At 44.2% G+C, this 26,377-nt stretch overlaps 2 protein-coding genes and 1 long non-coding RNA gene across 12 annotated transcripts in view; 1 reads left to right on the forward strand and 2 right to left on the reverse strand.

Moving 5' to 3' along the window:
* Positions 1-148: 148 nt before the first annotated feature.
* Positions 149-799, reverse strand: LOC127006627 (sentrin-specific protease 8-like). Its single transcript, XM_050876741.1, has one exon. The coding sequence runs from the start codon at positions 797-799 to the stop codon at positions 161-163; it is 639 nt and encodes a 212-aa protein (XP_050732698.1). The 3' UTR covers positions 149-160.
* LOC127006628 (mediator of RNA polymerase II transcription subunit 31-like) lies at positions 768-6,369 on the reverse strand. 10 transcript variants are annotated; one of them, XM_050876750.1, is made up of 6 exons: positions 5,969-6,368; positions 5,519-5,632; positions 2,984-3,134; positions 1,818-1,901; positions 1,457-1,553; positions 768-1,190 (listed from the first exon to the last, which is right to left on the reverse strand). In XM_050876750.1, exons 3-6 carry the CDS (start codon positions 3,033-3,035, stop codon positions 917-919), a joined length of 507 nt encoding a protein of 168 aa, XP_050732707.1. In that variant the 5' UTR covers positions 3,036-3,134; positions 5,519-5,632; positions 5,969-6,368; the 3' UTR covers positions 768-916. The 10 variants fall into 10 exon arrangements, with proteins under 10 accessions (XP_050732707.1, XP_050732701.1, XP_050732699.1 ...); XM_050876744.1 differs by having other exon boundaries at positions 3,018-3,134; positions 5,969-6,366; XM_050876742.1 differs by lacking the exon at positions 2,984-3,134 and having other exon boundaries at positions 5,969-6,369.
* A 569-nt stretch (positions 6,370-6,938) lies between these two features.
* The window catches only part of LOC127006631 (uncharacterized), a 49,830-nt gene continuing 30,391 nt past the window's right edge, over positions 6,939-26,377 (forward strand). The window contains exon 1 of the long non-coding RNA XR_007759680.1: positions 6,939-7,555. This is a non-coding gene — a long non-coding RNA (uncharacterized LOC127006631). The remainder of the gene's footprint in view (positions 7,556-26,377) is intronic.

A 26,377-nucleotide genomic window follows, 5' to 3' on the forward strand; every position in this document is an offset into this window, starting at 1 on the left:
ATAAAACAAACTTTGTGACACAGCACTAACAAGCCTAATACTCAGCATGGCGCCATCAGGTGCATGAACACCTAACACACACACATGCACGCAACACCCTGGGTCACGCCATGCAGGCCGGGGTTGGGCAGGGTCAAGCGAGTGTGGGGTCAGCCAGCAGTCACATGCCTCCCGCCTTTAACCCATAGACCAGAGACTTGATCAGCTCCCTCATCTGGCTGGCTTCTTGCCTCTCAACATAACAGGTGCCAAGCACTGCCCCTTCGACTGCCTGCTGAGCAGCACGGTGGGCAAATATCATGACAAAGGCGCCACAGTCATAGCTGTTGTCCTGCTGCGTGCAGTTGGCATCAACGAGGGGGGCCGGCAGCTCTCTGTCCAGGTAGGTGTTGATGCGGTGGACAAGACAGCGTGCATCGCGGTGGTTTGAGCCGCGCTGGGAGTCATAGTGGTACCACTTGCGGTCATAGCGGCTGTAAACCAACAGGCTCCAGTGGCTGCCCCCGGAGGATATGACAGAGGAGTTGTCATTCACCGCCAGGAAGATGTGATCCTTGAACCTAGCTTCCAACGGGTCCAAGAAGATGGGCAGCTCCTGGGCATCCCCCATCTTGATGAGCTGGGTCACCTCGGGACTCACGAAGAGGAGCCGCGTCATTCCTCCAAAGACCTCATGTTGGAGGTGCTCAAACCAGAAGGAGATGAGGGAGTCGTTGAGCCAATTACGTCCCTCCAGCAGCCTCAAGTCGGACTCGTGGATGAGACTGTCATGGTAGCTTAGAATGACTCGGTCCCCCATCGTGTTGGTGTTGGTGGCCACCTTAAAGAATTAATCTCCGCTGCCTTCTTGATTTTTCAATTTTTGGGGGAGGCACGAAAATAAAATATCTTCTACATGGGACTCCCTGGCCTGGCCTCACACCTTTTGTATCTGGCCATGACCATTTATGAGGCTTGAGGGGAGGGTGGTGGGGGTGGGGTTGCCGGTCGCCGCAGTGGACTGTGACACTGGAGTCTGGGATCCCTGCTGGTTGGCCCCTGTCTCCAGGAGCTTCATGCGCTTGCGGGAGTAGTGTTGCCAGTGCAGCACCGTTTGGTCATCAATGAATTTGCAGCACTGCCCATTGACTATTTCCTTCCTAAAGTTCTCATACTGCAGCAGGTCCAGGAAGTAAAGGCACATGGGGTATCTGAAATGAGGAAGCTTACCCTTGAAACCTTTTTTTGCTGAACAAATAAAAGATGAACATCAAGATACAATTTAGTGATAAGCAAGGAAAGAAAAGTATGAAGTTATTAAAACAGGATGATGACAAAATTTATATCTTGTAAGTATTAATCATCTTGTTTAAACAAAGCAATCAAAAGAAAAAGAACTAAAGATAAATCCTCCACAAATACAAGTGGAAGAAGATTCTATTAAAACAAAATGCACAAATAGAATGTGGCCACTTACTTTAAAAATTTTGCATACTCAGGCTCCTTCCAGTACTGCAGATACTTCAGGTAGTTGATGAAGGCCTGGTCCTTGAAGTAGCCTCGCTGGGCCAAGACTAGGGAAGTAGACATCAATTAGTACCTTAAATAAACCATACGAGAACAACACCAATGATGAGGTCTATACAGCAGTCTCCTTGCTCTAACTCATTACTTAATATGAATAACTGGTGTAGTTCTGCTCATTTTGGCAATGAAAAGAAATGAGAAATCCATAAAATGACAGGAAATTTTGAGTAACGATAAGAGGAAACACAAACACAAAGCCACTTAACTTCCACTGAGGAGAAAGTGGTGTTAGAAAAGCAAGAAGTACTCACAGAGGAGATAGTTGGGGTTTGCCAGACACTGAACAAACTCCAGCTCCACTTGGAACCTCAAACGCTGGCCATCTTCACTCTCACCTGTGGCAAAGAACACCATCACCATCATCACTACAGCCCTGCCAGCACCACACACCTGTCATCCTCGGCAGCTTCAAAGGCTCAACTTCACTGTGTGTGTTCATTTTTAAACCCCTGAACACCACTGTGACTAGACTTCACTAACTCATAAGGGCAGGATGTGGTAACTAAAATTGAGTACTAAAGTAAATTTGAACTAACTTATAATAAAAAAGTATGTGGGAGATTGTTCAAGGAAAAAATTATATTGAAATTGTATTGGAATATTTAAAATCTAACACATAGCTATTTCTCAACATCATTCCTCTAAGCAGCTTTGAGTATAATTTTGATATAACTTTGCATAATAAAGAAATTGAAGGGTGTCCTAAAGAACCTAGTATGTATGTTGGGCCTTTGTCAAGCTGTAGGCTACATACAAAAGCTGGTAAAATTCTACTCTGATACCTGGAAAACAAATTTCAATTAAAATGGACCAAATACAAAATTCTATAAAAACAATTCTATAAGCCATGTGCAACAAATCTACTCTAGAACTATGATACTATGTGGATTCTCTGGCCTTTAGCATATCATCAACAGTCAACATTAGAGAAGAAACCAACAGCTGATCTCAAGAGGATGAATTCTGCTTGATTTTGCATAAGCCATCCAATTTGACAGTTCTATCAGCCATCAATGTAAAAAGCACTTGTAAGTTTGTGCACACATATTAATTATGAGGATTCTTTTAACTATTGCTTATTTGGTAAGGCAAGCCTTATCGTACCTTGTGCTGGGATGGTGAACCAAAGATGAGCTAACTTAAGAAGCATGTTGAGTTTGGTTATCTAATGCAGGCTGTTTAGGTAAAATAATAATGTCGATGCATTATTCTATCCTCCCGATGGCTAACCCACTGGCTCCTAGCCCCTTGTTACCATAATGACATATTTCATGGATCATTTCATTAATTGTGTAACTGAAGAAGGCAATTGTTCATTAAAATGCTGATATACAAATCAATACTAATTGTTTTATATGTGAATTCTTTCTTCTTTAATAATGAACATGACTTGGCAAGATATATATTTTTCCCTTACAGACTTGAAGCAATACATGATTAATAAGTGATACCAGGTGGAGTGATTCCATGCACCTCAGTTCGTCTGTAGCGGTGCGAGAGGCTACTGTCTGGTCTTTGCCACATACCTCTCGCCACCTGATTCTGTGCAACACCTGTTAATTATTGCCCTGAAAATGGAAACACCACGTCACGAAAAATAAATACCATGTGTTTTTTGTCGTGCCGAGGCTTTTGACAGAGCCAAGGCGGTATTTCCATGATATAAAATAAACTTCCATTTGGATATAACAGGCTGTATTGATCAAAATTTTGAGAAGGCTTCAAAGTGAAATTTTTTGAGATGCGGTTAGTTAAAGAGTGAATGCAGTTATATACAGTTTTTCCCATATTTATTTACAAGTGCAGTTTCAACTAGTCTCATTTAACCTTGGACTAAAATTAAAATTAACTGAACCCAAACTAACTTTGCAAGGTCATACGATGTTAAACCGGCCACTCTCTTATAAGTCTGGTAAATGGTGCAACACTTAGGTGCTCACCAAGCAAAGACAGACATCGTTATCCGAGAAGATGAAACTCAAGACATTGGTTAATTCTGTCTGCCTCTCTTGGTTATCATATGCTGCCACCAGCCACCAAGAATGTGCATGACACCAAATGGTTCTTTCCTGCTGGACAGCTGACAAACTGAGACAAAAATACAGCTCAATTACAGCTTTAATGATGGGGCTTATCTAATACAAGACAGCTTGACTATAATATTACTGATTTTTTCCCCCCTGATAAAGGGATGATCCCCATTACCTGTTTAATTAGTTGTGCATCATGGACTTCTTTCTGCATTCACAAAAGCCAAGTCAAGTAATATGAAGTTAACTTTTTTTTTTTTTTTTAACAAAAATTAATGATTTATACTGTTAAACTATGGCCAGTCACATTCAGAATTTAAAGGAGCACATGGTTGCAATTATCAGTGTAAGCTGTGGTCAATAAACATCTATCTACCTGTGAAGCAACATTGCGTTACTCACAGGCTGCAGAGGAGTGACCAAGCTAACATTAGGATGAATCTTGTTTTGACCAAACCATAGATGGTTGGAAGAAGTTAGATTGGGTGCAGTTACTTTTAAGATTGACTTGCAGTGGTTAGTTGAGCCCAGAATGTACAACTGCATGTCAGATTCAAGAACTAAGAATTCCTCGTTATTAACAAAACTTCTGGATTCAAATAACCAATGGCCACCAATATTGCAATGCCTAACAGTGGTATATCCCATGAATTTTGAGCCAGTCCACTCTGATGAGCCAATTCTGATCCTCTATATCATGTTTCTTTTTATAGTCCTCCATACTGCAATGCCTAACAATGATATGTTCTACAAATTTTGAGCCAGTTCACTTTAAACTATACCAACAGACCTCTTTCCATTTTTTTTCACAGATGTCATGCATGTACTTTTAGGATAAGATTTTTTGCTATTAGTTAATGATTTTGCAATATTCAAGAAACTGATTACTTAAGACATGAAAAATGAGCATTCATTAATAGGGAACCCACTTAACTATTAAACTGGTGGGAGGCAATGATGAATCCTGACAAATCTAACTGACCTTGACAACTGACAGAAGAAAGGTCTGTATTACTTAGTGGAAGGCTTTGACAAAATCTAAAATAATTGTAACAAATTGCTTAGTGTTTCGTCAGTCAAGATGCTTCGTAACGTCATGACGTGGTAATGTTTCATGCCACCACAGGTGAATTTGAACTCCCTGCCACCCAACTTATCCCCAACACCCTGCCCCCTCCTTCATCCTCTAGCCACAAGAGATTTTGTAGCACATAAAGAAGCTATGCCTGTAAGATACGGGCATATGTTTGTAAATTCATGAAAATTAAACACCTTTCATACCATTTGCCTACAAGATATATTGGTATTATTCCAGAATTACAGCCCTGATTCCCCTCGTTCCAGTAGCTGACAATTTTTTCTCACAGATTTGAAGATGCTATTTATCAGTCTGATTCACATTTCTGCCATAAATTACTGTTTTCTGTCAGTATTAATAATTTCTTTGTAATGCTTTTGGGTGGGCAGCTACCACTGTGCCTGTCCAGTAATGAACAGTCACAACCAGTGGGGCTAAACTATTAAATTAGTGATGATAGGTCACTAATTCAGTAGATTAGGTAAAGTTAAGGGCATACACTATGGCTGTGCATGGCCAAGGTGCTCCATTGCACTGGCTCTTGAGCCTGCAGTGGGTAAATAACCCATTACCCTGGGACACAAAATTGAGTAATAAAGGTAAAGTTTGGGGGCATATGCTATAGCGGTGTGTGGTGATAGGTTACTATTAGAGCAGTGATGTTACTAATTTAGCAGTGATACGTTACTATCCCTAGAAAGTCTAAGTTAGGCAGGCAAGTTTGATTAGTTTGGATGGCAGGGGCTTTCAGGTGGTTGAGAAGCACACCAAAACTTACCAGGAGAAACAGTTTTGTCCATCACAGAGAGATGGATGTACTTTTATAAAACTTTTATAACCTTACTTGGTGGATCCAGCTGAGGATTTGAAAGCACTTCCATTTGGGTGCAGAATCTGGACTTTAGAAAGAGGTCTGTTCTGCCCCCCTGAGCCATGTTGCTGTGTGGAGCCACCAGTACTGAAAGTCCTAACAGTTGTACATCCCCCATTACTTGTGAGCCTGTCCACTTTAAACCAGATTGACTCTCAAACTATATAAGATTCTCGTGTGTAGTCATTACATGCACAACTCAGGAACACCGGATAAAATCATAACTAAAAATTGACAAGATGGTGAATGTTGGTTGTTGAAGACGCAAAACCCATCTACTCCCCACCACACCACTTGTCCCTCCTGCACCCCCTAGGACTCCTGCGAGCCTGTCCCTAGTGTGGCGGGGCGGCATGCCGGGCCAGCGGGGGCGAGACAGCCGCACACCACACACCGGCCATGGCGACCACGCAGGCGACCCACCTTCGCTGGCTCCATGGTAAGAGTAGGACGACTTCCTGCTCATTCTAGGCATCGGGACGGGTTAGAGGGGTTAGTCTACACCACTAGAGCGTCAAGGGGCACACGGCGGAGGGGGGGCCACTACCGCAGGCTGGGTGAGGCAGGGCGAGGCAGGGCAGGCAGCGGCTCTTGTCAGCTCCTTCACGTAAACAACTTACCCCGGGCGGCCATGGAGCCACCTTCACTTTAATCAGAGCATCGTATTTACCGGTTTCTGACCCATAACCACTGCCAGGAAGCACTAATAATTAACCATTTTAACGGTTACTGTATATGAAGCCAGTTATTGGGATGGAGGAGAAAGTTTTGGGGTCAGAAATCGGCAAATGCAAGAGGCTGAGTACGACAATCTGGCAACGGTCCACCACCCTCTGCCCTTATCTAATGTGCCTTTTACCTACACACTGGGCTCATCTCAGCTTTGTGCCACCTGGAAATGTAAAGATAAATAAATTACATAGTTCTGCCACATGTGGAGTCCCGTATATGTCATTAGTTTCGGTGAAAAAGCTAAAATAGTTGGTTCAAGTCCTCGCCCATTTAGCCTTCATTTACCGGTACAGTTGCCTTATTTTAAAGTCCTGCACCATGGAAGTATGACGGCAGGTAGTGTGCATAGCTGTTACTACACGTGGATTCCATTAAATATGATTACTTTCAGATATAAAGCAAAAAAATATAAGTTCATCCCAAGTTTTCCTGCCTGACGCTGCAGTAGGTGGGAAGGAAGGAGGCCTCGATCCCCTCCGTAACCCGTAAAGGGATTGAAAAGTAAAATTATAAAGGATTCAAAGTTGTTTTGTCTCCGCCCCTTAAATTTGAGATCAATGAAGCAATTTTTTTTTACCTAAAATGCAACCCTTTAATTATTACCTTTCGATCAAACAAATTAATTAAAAGTTATTATTTTTTCACGGGACAGGTAGTGGGAGACTCAAGTAAACACTGAGTTGGGAGAAATACCTCCTCGCAGAAATAAGTCGCTCCGATGTCAACTATACTGGGAATTCATAGAAGAAAAAACTTATCAATTTGCCTGGTTTTGTTCTAGTTTGTCCACTTGTGAAGATTGTGATGGTTGACATTGCCCGCAAGAAAATAACACACCAGACCAAAAGACCAAACAGCTGGAACTGAGTAAACATCAACGTGGGGTAATTCTTAAAAAAAAATAAAAAAAAAAATCTTCCTTGTTCGTTTGTTATAAAGTCATCTCTTGGTTAAAAGTGTTGATCTGATGTTCGTGTCATGTATCAGAGCCGAAACAGGACAAGTAAAGGATAGTAGTGAGTGAAATATAGAAAAAATAAGCAAGTTGGGCCTCTCAGTGAAGTTGAATGAGTGAACTATTTTGCGGCTGCGAGCTGATTCATACAAAAAGGCGTCCGCGGGGGCGTGCGTGGAGGCCAGTGGCGGGCATTATATTCGGTGCTTATTGACTCAACACTGCAATATCCGCCACCAGCAGGCCTATCAGGGTACAGTGAGGTCACGAGGACACCGAAGATGCTAGATATATCACCAACACGAAGTGGAACAACTATTAACGTAAGCTGAAGTTTCCTTAATGTTTGTTTTCGTCACTATCATGCCCATCGCCAGCCATTTCACCCTGTGTTTCATCTCACGTTACGCACATGACCTCAACTCATGCAGCAGGGCGTCATCACCTCACCTCAGTCTACCTCATTCCATCCGTAAGGCCTGTAAACCTTATGAGGGATACATTCCAGCCATGCTATGTTTATCGTCACACTATGAACGTGCGCCACGCCGCTTGTTTTTTTTCTCTTCTTTATGTTTGACCTGGAGCACCGGTAGGCTTTATGATGGGGCATGATGGTCGGCCCCCTCATTAGTGGCCAAGGTTTTATTGTGGCACCATTCTTGCTTGGCTTATGCTGTTCCCCGGATATCCACTTGACCCCCTTTAGAGAGTTTAGCTAGTCCAGCAGGTTGATAGATAGTGGTAATCAGGACAGCTTATATAGCCTATAGGCTAATTGGCGATGACTGAAAATTGTCAGCTTGTGGCGGCGGGAACCCGGGTCCTTCCGCGCGCATGCTGATCGCTCAGCCACCTCCTCCCCGTGTACTACTGTGCTGGCCACTGAAGCTAATACTTGAAGGCGACACCACATAGTGAAGATTTTAGTCGATGCATGTGATGTTCGTCGCCATCTTGTTTCAGGCACGTTTCCTCCACAGCCTCCTCAACTACTGTCACCGCCTCATCCCCACAACCTCCTCGACCACTATCACGTCAACCCCACAACCTCCTCGACCCCTCCTCCATAACACACACTACCTTATCATCTTCCACAATCTCCTCCTTGACATCCAGAACCTTCTAGACCTCAATAACCTCCAAGGCCTTGAGCCTCTGCGTTAGTATTATAGTATGCATGGTGGACAGATGTGATAAAAGTCATCCAGGTTTGAGCAGCTCTGCATTAATGTTACAAACACCAGCTGCCTTTCCACCACTCAAACTTGTCACAACCTCTCTGGCTTCATCAACAGACGATGGGGGTTTCGTTAATGGGTGGATCAGCATCTGCAGTTTACGACCCAGCAGTTGGGACCTGCCTGCTCGGAGGGTCCGCCATGTAAAACTTTTCAAAGTACTCAGTCCAACGAGCCCTTTTGCTCCATGTCTGATATGAGGTGAGGCAACCATGTGCTATTCAGATGGCACTCACATGCGAGGGAGGCTCGGAGTGGAGCTTCTTCAGGGTTCGGTTGGCAGGCCAAAGATCATTTGCATCGAAATAATCCTTGACATCCTAAGTGAGATTCCTGACATACCTCTCCTTGTCTCTCCTCAGGAGAGCTCTAGTACTATGTGACAGAGCCCTTTACTGGCATGATTCTCAGCAAACCTGGCAGTGCGATTCTTCCCTATATTTTTCAGTGTCTCCCTCGATGCAAAACCACTCCTTTCCTTTGCAACAGTCCTTTACAGCTTGGAAAGTTTCATGTTTAAAGGTATCACACAATTCTGCAAGGTCCTGAAGAGTAATGAACACATTGATCAGATTTAAGACTATGCCAAGGCTTTCAGTTTTTCAAGATAAAACACAGTATGGTTAAATCTTGTGATTCTTTTTGACTTGACATGAAACTAGAGTATAGCAACAAGCCTATGATCAGTTGCAAAAACTTGGCACGCCGGAAAACGTTGCAGATCTGCAGGATCCTCCAAGGAGTCCTTAGCTACCCTTCCAGAATTGCTATACTATGTCCCAAAAGTGCAGCTCTGGTCTCTGATACCAAGGACTCTCTGGATCTCCCAGAAGAGCGGTGGCTGAGTCGACAGAGTGACGGCGCCGCGTTCAGGAGGACGCGAGTTCAATCCCCGACCGGTGCCACCAAGCTGGGATTTTTCAGCCGCCGCCGAGTGGCTTAAAACTACCCACATGCTGTTCAGAAGACCACCTATCAACCCGGACTCTAGATTCTAGGATTAAAAATGAGCTCCGGGAGGGCAGCATGAGCCAATGCAAGATGGCGCCACTATAAACACTCGCCTGCGCCAGAACGGGCTGGGCCGACCATCAGGCCCCACCGGGAAGAAGCCTTGGGCCGACCATCAGGTCCCACCGGGAAGAAGCCTACCGGCGCAATAGGCCGCGACGTAAAAAAACAAAACAAAAAAACAAAAAAAATATATATATATATATATATATATATATATATATATATATATATATATATATATATATATATATATATATATATATATATATATATATATATATATATATATATATATATATATATATATATATATACCATAGCCATGGGGACCAATACATAACCTGTCCTCTCAGTGGCAGTAGTAGCATTAAGTCACCGAAGACAATGAGTGCATCCTGTGAGGGACTGTGGCCTAATGTGGAGTTAAATTTGTCATAGAACACCTCCTCTTCATCCTAACACATCTCAATAGGAGCATACACTGCAATAAGAGACATGGATCCCAAAGAGTGCTGCAACCTTACTCACACTCCGGTGGTTTAAATAAAATAAAACGCACCCTTACTGGTACTAGTGCTCATGTAGTAGTTGTACTCTCCAGTACTGATCTTGGCACTGCCAGGCCTCTTCGTCTCAGAGTCCCACTTTATCTGGCTTGAGCGTTCTGCGCTTATTCGATATGTAAGGCAGTCAGGGATCCTCTGAGAGAATGAGGACGTTTCAGGTGCTCACACGCAGAACCCTCCGACGGTTTATCTCTGGCTTGGTTCTGCAGATGGGCACCACTCAGGCTGCCCCCAAACAAAAAGAGGGGCCAAAGGGCACTTCCCCCTTCAGGATGAAGGGGCCTTCGAGGCTTGATCCTACACCAATCATATGTGGCATGCTCACATGATGCAAATGCATCGAGGAAGTCTGTTACACTCTAGGGGACCCCAGTAAAACTGCGTTGGGGTGGCAACCAGAGTGTGGACCTCTACTTTTTACTTGTATTGGGTGGGTATTAAAAGGCTTTATGGTAGGGGTTGCAAATTCCACCCTAGCCAATTCAATCCGAGGCATGGGAGGGGTGAGACAGAGGAGGGGCGAAGGTTTTAAGCGAAGTCTGGGCAGATTCAGGCTTTAATTAGACGCATCTTCTCTTTAGCTATAGAGTTATATATGGCTGCTGCATAAAAAAGAAGCATAAGATAAACTACTTTCCGATTTTCTTAAGCTTTCCATGCAGACAATAATAATAGTAATATACGTGCAACGAGAGAATGCTGTACGACCAATGGTAAAAAAAACTTTTTTTTTTGTAAGTTTTGTCATCCCACTTGGTATATGTAGGCACTGTGACTTGAGATCGACAGGGCAGCTGCGTGGGAGCTTGCTCGGGAGGACACGTAGCAATGGTTTTAAGTTAGATAAATTCAGATTCAACAAAGACATAGGCAAGAGTTGGTTTACCAATAGAGTGGTGGATGAATGAAACTGGCTTGGCAGCCATGTTGTGGGTGCCAATACCATAGATACATTCAAGAAGAGGTTGGATAAAGTCATGGATAGTGAGGTAAGATGGGGTTAGGATCACAGGAGCTGCCTTGTATAGGCCAACCGGCCTCTTGCAGGCTCCTTACGTTCTTATGTTTTTATGTTCTTATGTTCTTATGTATTGGCGGCGATTGAGTGAAGCACCGTGCCCCCAGGCGTCACACTGGTACTGTGCGCATATACTGTGTCGTAGGAAATATTCACCCAAATATATTCAGGATCTCAACTATAAATTCACAGGTGTATATATAGATTTCTTATTTGTTATCCTTGTATTGGTCCGACGAAATATTAAGTATTGACAAATATTTGGTTTGAACGATGTAACTGCAAACTGGAGCAACATCACACTCAGTATATGTAGATAATGTGACTTCATTATTATTTCGAAATTCTGCATTAAATGAAGTCGTGAATGAAAATTTCTGAAAACTCTTAACAATGGGAGTGTGAACAATTTGAGAGCATCCTGGGCAAGTCTTTGGGCGATAGCTTCATAACCTCACTCCTGTCTCGGCAGGGGAAGGCTTCTGAGCAAGTGTATGGCCATTAACTTCACAACCTTGCACCGAGTCTTAACAATGAAAAGGACAGACAGGCAGACACACAAAGACTTAAATTATATGCCTTTGCTCTAGAATAGGCTTATGTAGTTGAGTTCCAAGTCTCCTCAAACATCGCTATACGTTTTCGAGACTTATATTTTAGGCCCATTGACTTGTTTTTTTGCGGAGACGATAACACGGAATGAAATGTTGTCTATTGGCACCTTGGAGATTTGCCGCGTCATCTAACAGTGGCTTATGTCTTTCTCCTTCTTATGCTAGAATATAAGAGAGAGAGAGAGAGAGATGGGGAGCGGGTGACCTTGCTATTCTTTAATTAACGGATATTCCGGTCAGATTTTTTGGTGGATATTGAAAACGAGAGAGAGAGAGATTTCAGTTAACTTTAGTGTCAAGTGAAAACAAGACAAAAAAAATCCGTGTGTGTGTGTGTGTGTGTGTGTGTGTGTATATATATATATATATATATATATATATATAGATATATAGTTATATATATCTATAGATACATATATATATGTGTGTGTGTGAGTATGTGTGTGTGTGTGTGTGTGTGTATTTGCATATATATATATATATATATATATATATATATATATATATATATATATATATATATATATATATATATATATATATATATATATATATATATATATATATATATATATATATATATATATATATATATATATATATATATATATATATATATATATATATATATATATATATATATATATATATATATATATATATATATATATACATCCTCTGGACCCACCGAAGAGGCGATGCTTCTGGCATTTTGCTTCAGCTCGGTGGGACGACCTGAGGATGTACTTTTCCGATTTCCCGTGGAATGATTACTGCTTCCAGGAGAGAGGCCCCTCTGTGTGTGCCCAGCGCATCTCAGAGGTGATTGTCTCTGGAATGGAGGCATACATTCCACGTTCTTTCTCTACTCCTCATGCTAAAAAGCCTTGGTTTAATCATGCTTGTTCTCGTGCTATTAAAGATAGAGAGGCAGCTCACAAAATGTTCCAGAGCATTCGAACTCCCTCTAACCTTTACATTTCAGCCCGGAATCGTGCCAAATCTATTCTCTGTCTTACCAAAACTTCTGTTATCAATAGAAAATGTCAACACCTTGCTTCTTCTAATTCTTCCCGTGACTTCTGGCATCTAGCCAAAAATATCTCCTCCAATTTCACTTCTTCCTCTTTCCCTCCTCTCCTTAACCCTGACGGCAGCACTGCTGTCTCATCTGTCTCTAAGGCTGAACTCTTCGCTCAAACTTTCTATAAGAACTCCACCTTGGACGATTCTGGGCATATTCCTCCTACTCATCCCCACTCTGACTCCTTTATGCCTGTTATTAAGATTCTTCCAAATGATGTTTTCTATGCCCTCTCTGGCCTCAACTCTCAGAAGGCTTATGGACCTGATGGAGTGCCTCCTATTGTCCTTAAAAACTGTGCTTCCGTGCTGACACCCTGCCTGGTCAAACTCTTTCGTCTCTGCCTATCAACATCTACCTTTCCTTCCTTCTGGAAGTATGCCTTTGTACAGCCTGTGCCTAAGAATGGTGGCCGTTCCAATCCCTCAAACTACCGCCCTACAGCTCTACTTTCCTGTCTATCTGAAGCTTTTGAATCAATCCTTAACCGGAAGATTCAAAAGCACCTTTCTACTTCTAACCTTCTCTCTGATCGCCAGTATGGGTTCCGCAAGGGGCGTTCTACTGGCGATCTTCTTGCTCTCTTAACTGACTCTTGGTCATCCTCTCTTAGCCGTTTCGGTGAAACTTTCTCTGTTGCGCTAGACATGTCGAAAGCCTTCGATAGAGTCTGGCACAAGTCTTTGCTTTCTAAACTGCCCTCTTTCGGATTTTATCCCTCTCCCTATTCTTTTATCTCGTTTCCTTTCCGGCCGTTTTATCTCTGCGGTGGTAGACGGTCACTGTTCTTCCCCTAAACCTTTCAACAGTGGTGTTCCACAGGGCTCTGTCGTATCACCCACTCTCTTCCTGTTATTCATCAATGATCTTCTTTCCATAACAAACTGTCCTGTCCACTCATACGCCGACGACTCCGCTTTGCATTATTCAACTTCTTTCAATAGAAGACCCTCTCAACAGGAAGTTCATGACTCCAGACTGGAGGCTGCAGAATGCTTAACCTCAGACCTTGCTATCATTTTCGATTGGGGCAGAAGGAACCTTGTGTCCTTCAATGCCTCAAAAACTCAATTTCTCCACCTATCAACTCGACACAATCTTCCAAACACCTATCCCCTATTCTTCGACAACACTCAGCTATCACTCTCTTCAACACCAAACATCCTCGGTCTATCCTTTACTCAAAATCTCAACTGGAAACTTCACATCTCCTCTCTCGCTAAATCAGCTTCCTCGAGGTTAGGCGTTCTGTATCGTCTCCGCCAGTTCTTCTCCCCCGCACAGTTGCTATCCATATAAAGGGGCCTTCTCCGCCCTCGTATGGAGTATGCATCTCACGTGTGGGGGGGCTCCAATCACACAGCTCTTCTGGACAGAGTGGAGTCTAAGGCTCTTCGTCTCATCAGCTCTCCTCCTCCTACTGATAGTCTTCTACCTCTTAAATTCCGTCGCGATGTTGCCTCTCTTTCTATTTTCTGTCGATATTTCCACGCTGACTGCTCTTCAGAACCTGCTAACTGCATGCCTCCCCCCCCTCCCGCGGCCCCGCTGCACACGACTTTCTACTCATGCTCATCCCTATACTGTCCAAACCCCTTATGCAAGAGTTAACCAGCATCTTCACTGTTTCATCCTTCACGCTGGTAAACTCTGGAACAATCTTCCTTCATCTGTATTTCCTCCTGCCTACGACTTGAACTCTTTCAAGAGAAGGGTATCAGGACACCTCTCCTCCCGAAATTGACCTCTCTTTCGGCCACCTCTTTTGATTCTTTTTAGGTGCAGCGAGTAGCGGGCTTTTTTTTTTTATTGTTTCCTTTTTTTTGTGCCCTTGAGCTGCCTCCTTTGTTGTAAAAAAAAAAAATATATATATATATATATATATATATATATATATATATATATATATATATATATATATATATATATATATATATATATATATTTGCTTTTCGGTAGCGTTTTTCTATTTGTCTAATAACTTTTCTTTCTTGAGCGGTAAGAGCCCCGAGGAGCTGTCCAAAATTAATGTTGCTGTGCGCGACGTTTCGTTCCTTTCCTTCGAACATCTTAGCCTGAAGATGTTCCAAGGGAAGGAACGAAACGTCGGCATTATAAAGTTGCTTTTTGTTTCGTGTCCCTCTTTACACAATCGATCCACCTCTCTCTGGGCCTCCTTCTAGCCTGCACTTTCAGTCCCACAACGTGTCTACGTTCTTTTCCTTCCTGCCACTATGACCTGAGTTCCATCCAAGAAAATATTTCGCTAAACTAACGAGTGTGTGTGTTCAGGTAAGCTTGGATTAAAGGATTTCTTTGCTTGGTGTTATTGTTGTCGTTGTGGTGGTAGTGGTGGATTAGTGTGGTGGTGGCGGTGGTGGGCACGCACTTCACGACTTCACTAAATATACTCTTGGCGCTGATGGAGATAAACACACACACACACACACACACACACACACACACACGGAGAGAGAGAGAGAGAGAGAGAGAGAGAGAGAGAGAGAGAGGATTATAAGGTATTTTTGGACCTAACTAGTTTTATTATTTTGCTTGATTGTCACGACCAGATCTCTCTCTCTCTCTCTCTCTCTCTCTCTCTCTCTCTCTCTCTCTCTCTCTCTCTCTCTCTCTCTCTCTCTCTCTCTCTCTCTCTCTCTCTCTCTCTCTCTCTCTCTCTCTCTCTCTCTCTCTCTCTCTCTCTCTCTCTCTCTCTCAGACAAGAATAAATCAAAATAGAAGAAAATAAAGTGGAGAAAAGCTTTTATTGACCATGAACACACACACACACACACACACACACACACACACACACACACACACACACACACACACACACACACACACACACACACACAACGTCCCCCCCCCCACCCCACCCCACCACCACCACACACACACACACACACACAGTTTTACACGCCTCTTTTCCTCCTCCTTAATTCCCCCCAAGTCTTGTTCCGCGGCACAATTTTTCTCGGAGTCAACAAGTCGTAATTTATCTGATGAGCGGCGAAGGAAAATGCACCGCGTCCGCCTTTTGATGCAGATTCATGTTACAGAATGTCATTAATTGATAAGCCTGCACGGCGGACACACACATAGGTAGCATTAACACAGGTATGACCGATGATTGTCGTAACACTTCCACCTGAGACCCGATTGTACAGGTGTGTTGGGAGTTATAGGAGAATTGAGAGAGAGAGAGAGAGAGAGAGAGAGAGAGAGAGAGAGAGAGAGAGAGAGAGAGAGAGAGAGAGAGAGAGAGAGAGAGAGAGAGAGAGAGAGAGAGGAAAATAATGTTTGTTTTGTAAAATGAATCCCAACACCTGCTGGGGGTTGTAGGAGCTTAAAGATATTATCCTGATTCCTCCAGTCAACCTGCATCTTCAGGGGTATCCAAGAGGGTGTGTGGGTGGGCGGCAAGTGTGGAGCAGAAGGAGGGGTGAGGTGGAGCAGAGTGGAGGGGTGAAGTGGCGGTGGAAGAGAAGGTGAAGGTGGAGTGGATCTAGAGTGGAGAATGAGTGGGTTGGTGGTGGATGTGGGAGGTGAGGTGGAGTGAAGGAGGGAAGGATGAGGAGGTGAAGCAGAGGGAAGTGCAGTGCAGGTGGAGTGGATCTAGAGTGGAGGATGAATGGGTTGGTGGTGGGTGTGGGAGGTGAGGTGGAGTGAAGGACGGAAGGATGAGGTGGAGCAGGAGTTGGGGTTGAGGTGATGGACGAGAAGGAGGAGGTGAAGCAGAGAGGGGTGGATGAAGAGGGAGTGAAGCAAGAGTGGAGGATGAGTGGTAGAGAAGTGGGTGTGGATGAGAGTGGAGGGTGGGGGTCGGAGGAGGAGGAAGGTGCATGAAGGGGAGAGTGGAAGATGGATGAGTGAAGAAGTGGAGAAGGTGAGAGAATTTGGGGAGGTGGAGAGATAAAAAAAAAAATGCGAGAGGATAGAGAGGAGCTGTATAGGTGGACAGGAGGTGAGAAGGTGAGGCAGGGAGGTGAAGAAGTGGAGAGGTAAAGGGAGAGCGGTGGAGAGAGAAGATAGAGGTTGAGAGAGATGGGGCAGGGAGAGGAATTAAGGAGTGATGGAGAGGTGGATAAACATATGGAAGGGAGGGAAAGGAGGTAATGATGGAGAGGTGGAAGGAGGGAATGGTGGAAGGGTGGAGAGATATGAAGCAAGGAAAGAATGGTATAGTGTGAAGAGAAGATAAAGAAGTGAGTAGGGAGAGGAAAGAGGAGAGGTGGAGAGAAGATAGAATGATAATGGAGAGAAAGTAGAGTGGTGAGAAGGTGGAGAGGGAGGGGAAGGAGCAGGGAGAGGTGGAGAGAAGGTAGAGAGGGAAGGGAAGGAGCAAGGGCTTAAGAGAGGTGTAAACAGGAGGAGGGCGGAGTGGAGAGGTAGCTGGCGGGTCTGGTAACAATGTCCGTGCGTGTACAGGCGCGTCGCTACCTGGGATCCGGGCTTCATATATATTTGTCTCGGGCGTGTCAGGTTGGGGCGAGGATGGCGATTACCCGCGCGTTGATCTGTCGGTTTGTTTTTTTCCCCTCTTTCCTCAACGCTGTCTTTATGCAATTCTGCCCACACAATTATTCCTGCTGCCTCCTCCTCCTCCTCCTCATCCTCATTCTCCTCCGTTCTTAGCCTTATTCTATTTCCCCCTTTCTTTTTCTAACACTTCAGAGCTCTTTATTTTTGCCTGTTTTAGCTCTCCTATTCAAGGTGTCTGTTTTTTTCTGTTTTCTTTATTCTCTCTCTCTCTCTCTCTCTCTCTCTCTCTCTCTCTCTCTCTCTCTCTCTCTCTCTCTCTCTCTCTCTCTCTCTCTCTCCGTAGTTAGTAATTAAAATACGGAATTCACTCATTTTGCTTCCTCCTCCTCCTCCTCCTGATTACAAGATATAGAAGAAGCTGCAGACATCGTCTCAGAACAAACGGAACAAGATACACTCTTTGTTTTGCACGCTGGAACGAACGATGTGCAATCGACACAAACGAAGGTATTTTAGCTAATTACCGACGAGTGATTCGCCGCTACAAGGAAAAGTCACGCCACATCATTGTCTCCGGGATTCTGCAGAGAATCAACGCCTTCACAGGATTTCACAGAAAGGCGTCAAGCATCAACAATAGGTTGAAATACCTTTGTCAGGACGAGGAAGTTTCGTTCACAAACGCGTGGGATCATTTCTATGATAATCCCGACCTTTTCCGTCCGGACGGTCTTCACCTTAATGAGACTGGCTCAGCACGGCTTGGTAGGTTGCTGAACGATGAGGTACATTCGTACTCAAAAAACTTCAAGCGTGTGAGGGGCGCCAACGCAACGTAAGTAACCAAATAGCAGCGACTGCTCAGCACACACCAAGGCCCCCAATAGTAAACACACGCAGAAACCCGTCAACTGAGCCCCGAAGCGCCGAAGCCAAGAAAGACATCTCTGTCCTGTACACCAATGCGCGAAGTCTCATACCCTGACGGGATGAGCTACTTGCCTACATTGACGTGAAGAAGCAAGACATAATAGCAATTACCGAAACATGGGCCACCTCTGACCACTTAATGACTGAATTTTCAGTTCCGGGATACGAAAGATTCTACAAGAACAGACTCCACAAAACAGGAGGCGGTGTCATATGTTACGTAAAGAACACGCTCCCTGCAATTAAAAAAAAAAAAAAAGACAGAAAAATACGACTCCGTTTACATAGAGCTAGAAACTAGCAAACATAATAAGCTGACGATTGGTACCGTATATAGACCTCCTAAGCAACAAGCAGCTGACGACGCAGCGCTGTATGATGAAATTCATACCATAACGCAAAACGAGCAGTCAGTAATTATTGGGCACTTCAACTGTGCCAAAATCCATATTACCAGGAGGGTAATAGGCTATCGAAATGTTAGAAGACACATTTCTAATCCAGATTATTACCCAACCGACGCGAGAAAATATCCTAGACCTCGTACTCGTGGCCGACTCCGACCTCGTACGCGAAGGGAAGGTCGGTGAGAAACTGAACGGCTGCTATCACCACTTAATTCGCTTCAGCATTAGAACGGAACAGAAGCTTAGAGAAAACGCATCCAAGATGCCAAACTACAGAAAAGCTAATTTCAATCTTGCTCGTGAACTGTTACCTCAAACTACTTGGGAACACCTAAACTTCACCCTTGCCGACGACGCGTGGAATATCTTCAAAAACAAACTCCTAGAAGTAGAGAGGACGACAGTCCCCATGAAGACTAGGAAAAGAAACAACGGTGTAAACTCACCATGGATTACTATCCAAGTCAGAAGGGCGATAAATTTGAAGAAAAGAAATTGAAGGAAAACAACACAGATGAAGCACGTGAACAATACCACCGCAGCCTCAGAGCTTGCAGAACCCTCATCCGCCAATGTAAGCGCGACTATGAGAAGCGAATAGCACGCGAATCCAAGTCTAAGCAGCAAATATTCAAGCCACTCACCGCCATCTATAATTTAACACTACAACAAAATAAAGTTCCCGAAGACTGGAAGCAAGCGAACGTAACACCGATCTACAAGAAGGGAGTCAAGAGCGTGGCCTTGAACTACAGGCAAATCAGCTTGACTTCAGTAGCGGGAAAAGTTTTCGAGATCATCAGAGACAAACTCGTCAAGTTTCTTGAAGACAACATTATAATTTCCGATGCTCAGCACGGTTTCAGGAATAAGCTCTCATGCTTAACCAACCTACTTGACTTCTTCCAAGGTATATATGAAAACTGGGATACTCAAATCCCCAGCGATGTTATGTATCTAGACTTCCAACAGGCCTTTGACAAGGTACCACACGAACGACTTCTCAAGAAACTGAAATCGGCGGGACTAGGAGAAAATCTGATTGCGTGGATAAAAGATTGGCTCACTGGAAGAAAGCAACGAGTTCTACTCAACGGGGCAGGCCTCCGAGTGGCTCCCGGTGACAGGTGAAGTGCCACAGGGGTCAGTGCTGGGCCCCATACTCTTTATTATATATATATATATATATATATATATATATATATATATATATTATATATATATATATATATATATATATATATATATATATATATATATATCAACGACCTAGAACTAGGATTAAAATCCACTCTTTCTAAATTTGCTGGCGACTCAAGGTGGGAGGGAAGGCCCTCACGACAGCAGACTGCGAAACTATCCAGAGAGACCTGGACCAGATCACTCAGTGGTCGGAAAAGTGGCAGCTGTCCCTTAACACTACCAAATGTAAAGCAATGCACATCGGGTCCAGAAAGAGCAACCACACATACTACATGGGTGGCGAACCACTACAGGCAATACAGGAGGAGAGAGACCTCGGGGTCACCATCAGCAGTGACCTGAAACCCACAAATCACTGCAAGTCCGCTGCAAGAAAGCCAACACTATGCTCGGGTTCATAGCGAGGAACTTCGAATTCAAGACGCCGGGAGTTCTGTTATCCTTATATAACTCGCTGGTAAGACCCCACCTGGAATACGGCGTGCGATTCTGGTCTCCTAATTATAAGAAAGACATTGAACTACTCGAGAGAGAGTACAGCGACGCGCTTCGAAAATGATACCATCATTGAGAACGCAACTTTACGAAGAAAGACTCAAGCGACTCAACCTCTTCACGTTGGAAAAGAGACGACTGCGGGGAGACATGATAAAAGTCTTCAAGTACCTGAACAAGTTCAGCAATGATGATCACTTCAAACTCTTCACCATACAAACTAACCCGCGAACAAGGAACAACGGTAAAACAATTCAAGCCAAGCGATGCTTTACGGATATCGGCTGGAGTTATTTTTCGAACAGAGTCGTCCGCCACTGGAACAGCCATCCTGCAGGAGTGGTTAGTGCGGAAACAATCAACTGTTTTAAAAATCACATTGACCGTCACTTTGCTGCGTCGGGAGTGAACTAAACGTATCCACGATTACGTACACAAGTGCTTCAATCCTTCCCGCAAGCCACTTCTGTGGCTGACGGACTGATTAAATCACTGAAAGCAGGCAGTCTCGCAATAAGCCAATAGGCTTTCTGCTGCCTGCTCGTCTATATTTCCATGTTTCCTCCTTTTACATAGTCTTCTTCAGTTTCCTTTCCTCTAGTCCTCGCTTCTCTTTCTTGAATCACTTATTCTTCTCTCCCTGTCTTGTTTTCTTTTATATTTTTTCGAGCCCTTTCCCTTCTCTTCTTTCCCTCTATCTAGTATTTTCTCTTTTTCCTTTCCTTCTTTCCTTCCATCTTGTCTTCTCTCTTCCCTTACCATTTCTTCTCTCCTTTTATTTAGTCTTTCTCTTTTTTCCCTGCCTTCTCTTTTATCTAATCTCATATCTTCCCTTCTCTTCTTTCCTCTCTCCTCGTTTCTCCTCTGGATCAGCTCTGGTTACGTTTCTGTTTTAATGTTTGAAGAGTCAGGGTGTCAGAAGCTATATATTACTTAAAGAAGAGAATTAAGGGACTGGAATTTATATAATGCAGAAGAGTTAAGGGATCAGACTCTGTATATTACTTGTAGAGTTAAGGGTATTAGAAGCTATATAGTTCAGTGCTTTATTTGTAGTACGTGGTGATGGTGGTGGTGGTGATGGTGATGGTGGTAATGATCGGGATGGTGGTGGTGGGGACGGTAGTGACAGTCGTGGCGGTGATGGTGTTGCTGATTGTGGTGGTGGTGGTGGTTGTGGTGATCAGAGAGGTGGATGGATGGGTGTTACTGCCTACGATGGCTGGTGTTGATAGCGGTGACGGAGGGTGGAGGTGATGATGGTGGTGATAGTGATGACGGAGAATGGTGGTGGAGGTGGTGAGAACAGTTGTGATAGTGGAGGTGGTGGTGATGGTGGTAGCGATAGTGGTGGTGATGGTGGCGGTGGTGGTGAGTCATAGTGGGGAGGGGGGTGGGGAGAGAGAGAGAGAGAGAGAGAGAGAGAGAGAGAGAGAGAGAGAGAGAGGTGGAGTTGACCTTCTGTAGCTAGGTTGGGAGGGGTGAGAGAGGGACGGAGGGACGGCGGGGTGGAGGCAATGGAGGGAGGAGAGTGGAGGTAAGGGAGGGAGAGGTGGAGGAAAGGGGGAGACAGCCTAGACCTTCTTACTCTACCCAGGATGATGATCAAACCTTACTTTACCTCCCTCTAACCCCTCTCTCTCTCTCTCTCTCTCTCCTTCCTTCCTTCCTTTCTTTCTTTCTTTCTTCCTTCCTTTCTTTCTTTCTTTCTTCCTTCCTATCTTTCTTCCTTCCTATCTTTCTTCCTTCCTTTCTTTCTTTCTTTCTTTCTTTCTTCCTTCCTATCTTTCTTCCTTCCTATCTTTCTTCCTTCTTTCTTCTTCCCCGCAGACAATTCGAAAATATAACGACTAGGTGAGTCAGTAACGTCGATCACTCAAGGTTTTCTGAATTTCCTATTAACCCGAGAACAATGAACTGAAGCGAGCCGGTGCAGCACAGACATCTTTACCCTCCCTCTACCGTCTTCCTGTAGTAGTAGTCAATACGAGAACGATCGACTCCATGAAAAATCGAATGGACCGTTACTTTGCTGCATCAAGGCGCTATAATCTATTCCGCAGGTCATTGAAGTATAGGTAGCCTCGTATTAACCCAAAGACTTTCTGTTGCCGGCTCTTCCATGTTTCCACGCTTCTTTGTCTTCTCTTCCTGATTTTTTTTCTCTCCTTCCTCTTCTTTCCTATTTTTTCTCCCCTCCTCAATTTCTTGCTTCTCTCTTCCTCTTCTCTTCCCCTTCCTTCTCGCTTCCCGCTCCTAGATACACAGGAAGTAACCCACCCTTTACTCCTCCTCCTCCTCCTCTTCCTTCCTCACCTCCTCCTCTTCTTCCTCCTCCTCCCTGCTGAATGGAAGGTCAAAATGGATGAATGGGAGAGTGAATGAGTAGAGGAGGGCAGGTGTGTGTGTGTGTGTGTGTGTGTCAAGGTTGTGGTGGTGGGTGGTGGTGTTTTAGGTGATGGTAATAATAGGGGTAATGATTGTGGTGATGGTGATGGTGGTGGTACCGTAGTGCAGGTGTTAGGGTGGTGGTGGTGGCGGCGGTGGTGGGAGGAGGATCAACACACCTCACACGTAACCATTGATCATTCCTTCGACATCGTGGTGTGTGTGTTCCTGTCATACGTATACAAAGGGGCAGCTTGTCACAGAGGGGCAGCTTGTTACGGGACTTTCTCTTATTGGGTTTGTTGTGCTTCTGTTCCTACGCCTTGACAAAATGATCGCGTTAGGTTGGGTTAGGTTTAGTAAAGTTCGATTCGGTTAGGCTAGGTTAGGTTAGTAGTGGTGGTGGTAGGCAGCTTGTAAGGGACTTTCTCTTATTGGGTTTGTTGTGCTTCTGTTCCTACGCCTTGACAAAATGATCGCTTTAAGGTGTGTTAGGTTAAGTAAAGCTCGGTTAGGCTAGGTTAGGTTAGTAGTGGTGGTGGTAGGCAGCTTGCACGGGACTTCCTCTTTTTGGGTTTGTTTTGTGCTTCTGTTAAGTTCGGTTCGGTTTGTACGGGACTTTCTCTTATTGGGTTTGTTTTGTGCTTCTGTTCCTACGCCTTGACAAAATGATCGCCTTAGGTTGGGTTAGGTTTAGTAAAGTTCGGTTCGGTTAGGCTAGATTAGGTTAGTAGTGGTGGTGGTAGGCAGCTTGTACGGGACTTTCTCTTATTGGGTTTGTTGTGCTTCTGTTCCTACGCCTTGACAAAATGATCGCGTTAGGTTAGATTAAGTAAAGCTCGGTTTGGTTAGGTTAGGTTAGTAGTGGTGGTGGTAGGCAGCCTGTACGGGTTTGTTTTGTGCTTCCGTCCTGCCTCCTACGCCCTGAGAAAATTATCGCGTTAGGTTATGTTAAGTAAAGTTCGGTTCGGTTGGTTAGGTTAGGTTAGATTAGGTTAGGTTAGTAGTGGTGGTGGTAGGCAGCTTATTACGGGACTTTCTCTTTTTGGGTTTGTTTTGTACTTCCGTCCTGCCTCCTACGTCCTGAGAAAATTATCAGGTTAGGTTAGGTTACGTTAGGTTGGTGGTGATGATGGTAATTGTGGTGGTGATGAGGGTGAAAATGTTTGTTTGTGGTGATGGTATATGGGATTGTTAGCTAGGATGGTGATGAAAAGATGAATTATGTTGGTGATGATGGTGTTTGGTTGTGGTGATAGTGTATTGCATGGCTAGAGAGAATGGTGATGAGAAGGAAGATTATATTGACGGTGATGATGATAATGATGAAAGAAAAGAAAGATCATCGTGACTTCTCCATTCCTTCTCTCCTCCTCTTTCCCCCTCTCTATTCATCTCCCTCTTCTTCTTCCTCTTCCGTTCTCCCTCTTCCTTATTTTAGTGATGACGGTGATGATGATAATGATGAAAGAAAAGAAAGATCATCGTGACTTCTCCATTCCTTCTCTCCTCCTCTTTTCCCGTCTCTATTCATCTCCCTCTTCTTCTTCCTCTTCCGTTCTCCCTCTTCCTTATTTTAGTGATGATGCTGATAATGATGATGATGAAAGAAAAAGATCAGCGTGACTCCCCATTCCTTCTCTCCTCTTTTCCCCTCTCTAGTCATCTCCCTCTTCTTCTTCCTCTTCCGTTCTCCCTCTTCCTAATTTTAGTGATGATGCTGATAATGATGATGATGAAAGAAAAGAAAGATCATCGTGACTTCTCCATTCCTTCTCTCGTCCTCTTTTCCCCTCTCTATTCATCTCCCTCTTCCTCTTCCTCTTCCGTTCTCCCTCTTCCTTATTTTAGTGATGACGGTGATGATGATAATGATGAAAGAAAAGAAAGATCATCGTGACTTCTCCATTCCTTCTCTCCTCCTCTTTTCCCGTCTCACTTCATCTCCCTCTTCCTCTTCCGTTCTCCTTTTTCCTAATTTTAGTGATGATGCTGATAATGATGATGATGAAAGTAAAGAAAAGCTAGCGTCCCCCCCCCCCCCTCTCATTTCCTCTTTCCCTTCCATCTTCCTCTATCTCTTCATCTCCCTCTTCCTCTTCCGTTCTCCTTTTTCCTAATTTTAGTGATGATGCTGATAATAAGGATGATGAAAGTAAAGAAAAGCTAGCGTCCCCCCCCCCCCCTCTCATTTCCTCTTTCCCTTCCATCTTCCTCTATCTCTTCATCTCCCTCTTCCTCTTCCTTATGTTAGTGATGATGCTGATAGTGATGATGATGAAAGAAAAGAAAACCCTATAGCGTCATCCCCCCCCCCCCTCCCCTCTCTCATTTCCTCTAGCTCTTCCATCTTCCTCTATCTCTTCATCTCCCTCTTCCTTCTTTCCCCCTTCTCTCCCTCCCTTCATGTTGGCACGAGGCTGATAAGGATGATGATGAAGGGAAAGGAAAAAAAACTTACGTGGCTCTCATTCATTCTCTTTTGCATCTCTCCCTCTCCCTTCCTCTCTCTCTTCATCTCCCTCTCCCTCCCTCTCCCCTTCTCTCCCTTCCCCTCAAGTTGATATAGATGATGATAGAGAAGAAAAAATAGTGTGTACCCTTCATTACTTCTTTACCATCTTTCCTTCTCTCTTCCTCTATCTCTTCATTTTCCTCTCCTTCCCTCCCCTTCTCTTCCTCCCTTAATATTCCTCCCTTTCACTCATTCTCTTCCCCTTTCAAATTTCCCCCTCTCCCTCTCTCTCTTCATCTCCCTCTTCCTCCCTCTCCCTCTCACTCATACCCTCTCCCTCATTCATCTTTCCCCCTATCTTCCTCTATCTCCTCATCTCCCTCTCCCTCCCTCCCTCTCCCACCTCTCACTCTCACGCAAGCTGTCAAACGATGAGCGTAAGCCAGGTAGTTAAGGCAAAACAATGTAGCGTGCAATTAGTGGCTGACGAGTGACTGGATGAGTGGTGATGGCTGACTGGCTGACTGAGGGAAGGGTGGATTAGCTGATTTGGTGATTAGGGGATGGAATGGATGATTAGGTTGACTGAGTTGGCTTACCTGGATGTGCTTACCTGGCTGACGAGGTGATTAGTGATTGGTGATGGCTAACTGGGTGACTGAGGGAAGGGTGGTTAGCTGCTTGGGTGATTAGGGAATGGAATGGGTGATTAGGTTGATTAAGACGGGTTACCTGGATGTGGTTATGTTACATGGGTGATGTTACATAATTGGATGATTGGTGATGGCTGATTGGTTGACTGAGGGAAGGGTGTATTAGCTGAATGGTTGATTAGAGGATTGAATGGATGATTAGGTTAAGTTAGATTGCCTGGATGTGCTAATGTTACCTAGGTGATGTTATATAATTGGATGATTGGTGATGGCTGATTGGTTGACTGAAGGGAAGGGTGTATTAGCTGAATGGTTGATTAGAGGATTGAATTGATGATTAGGTTAAGTTGGATTACCTGGATGTGCTTAAGTTACATGGGTGATGTTACATAATTGGATGATTGGTGATGGCTGATTGGTTGACTGAAGGGAAGGGTGTATTAGCTGAATGGCTGATTAGAGGATTGAATGGATGATTAGGTTAAGTTGGATTGCCTGGATGTGCTTAAGTTACCTGGGTGAAGTTACGTGACCGGATGACTGGTGATGGCTGACCGGGTGAATGAGGGAACTGTGGGTTAGGTGGCTAGGT

Source organism: Eriocheir sinensis, chromosome 33 (assembly GCF_024679095.1).
Source record: "Eriocheir sinensis breed Jianghai 21 chromosome 33, ASM2467909v1, whole genome shotgun sequence".
Lineage (NCBI taxonomy): Eukaryota > Metazoa > Arthropoda > Malacostraca > Decapoda > Varunidae > Eriocheir > Eriocheir sinensis.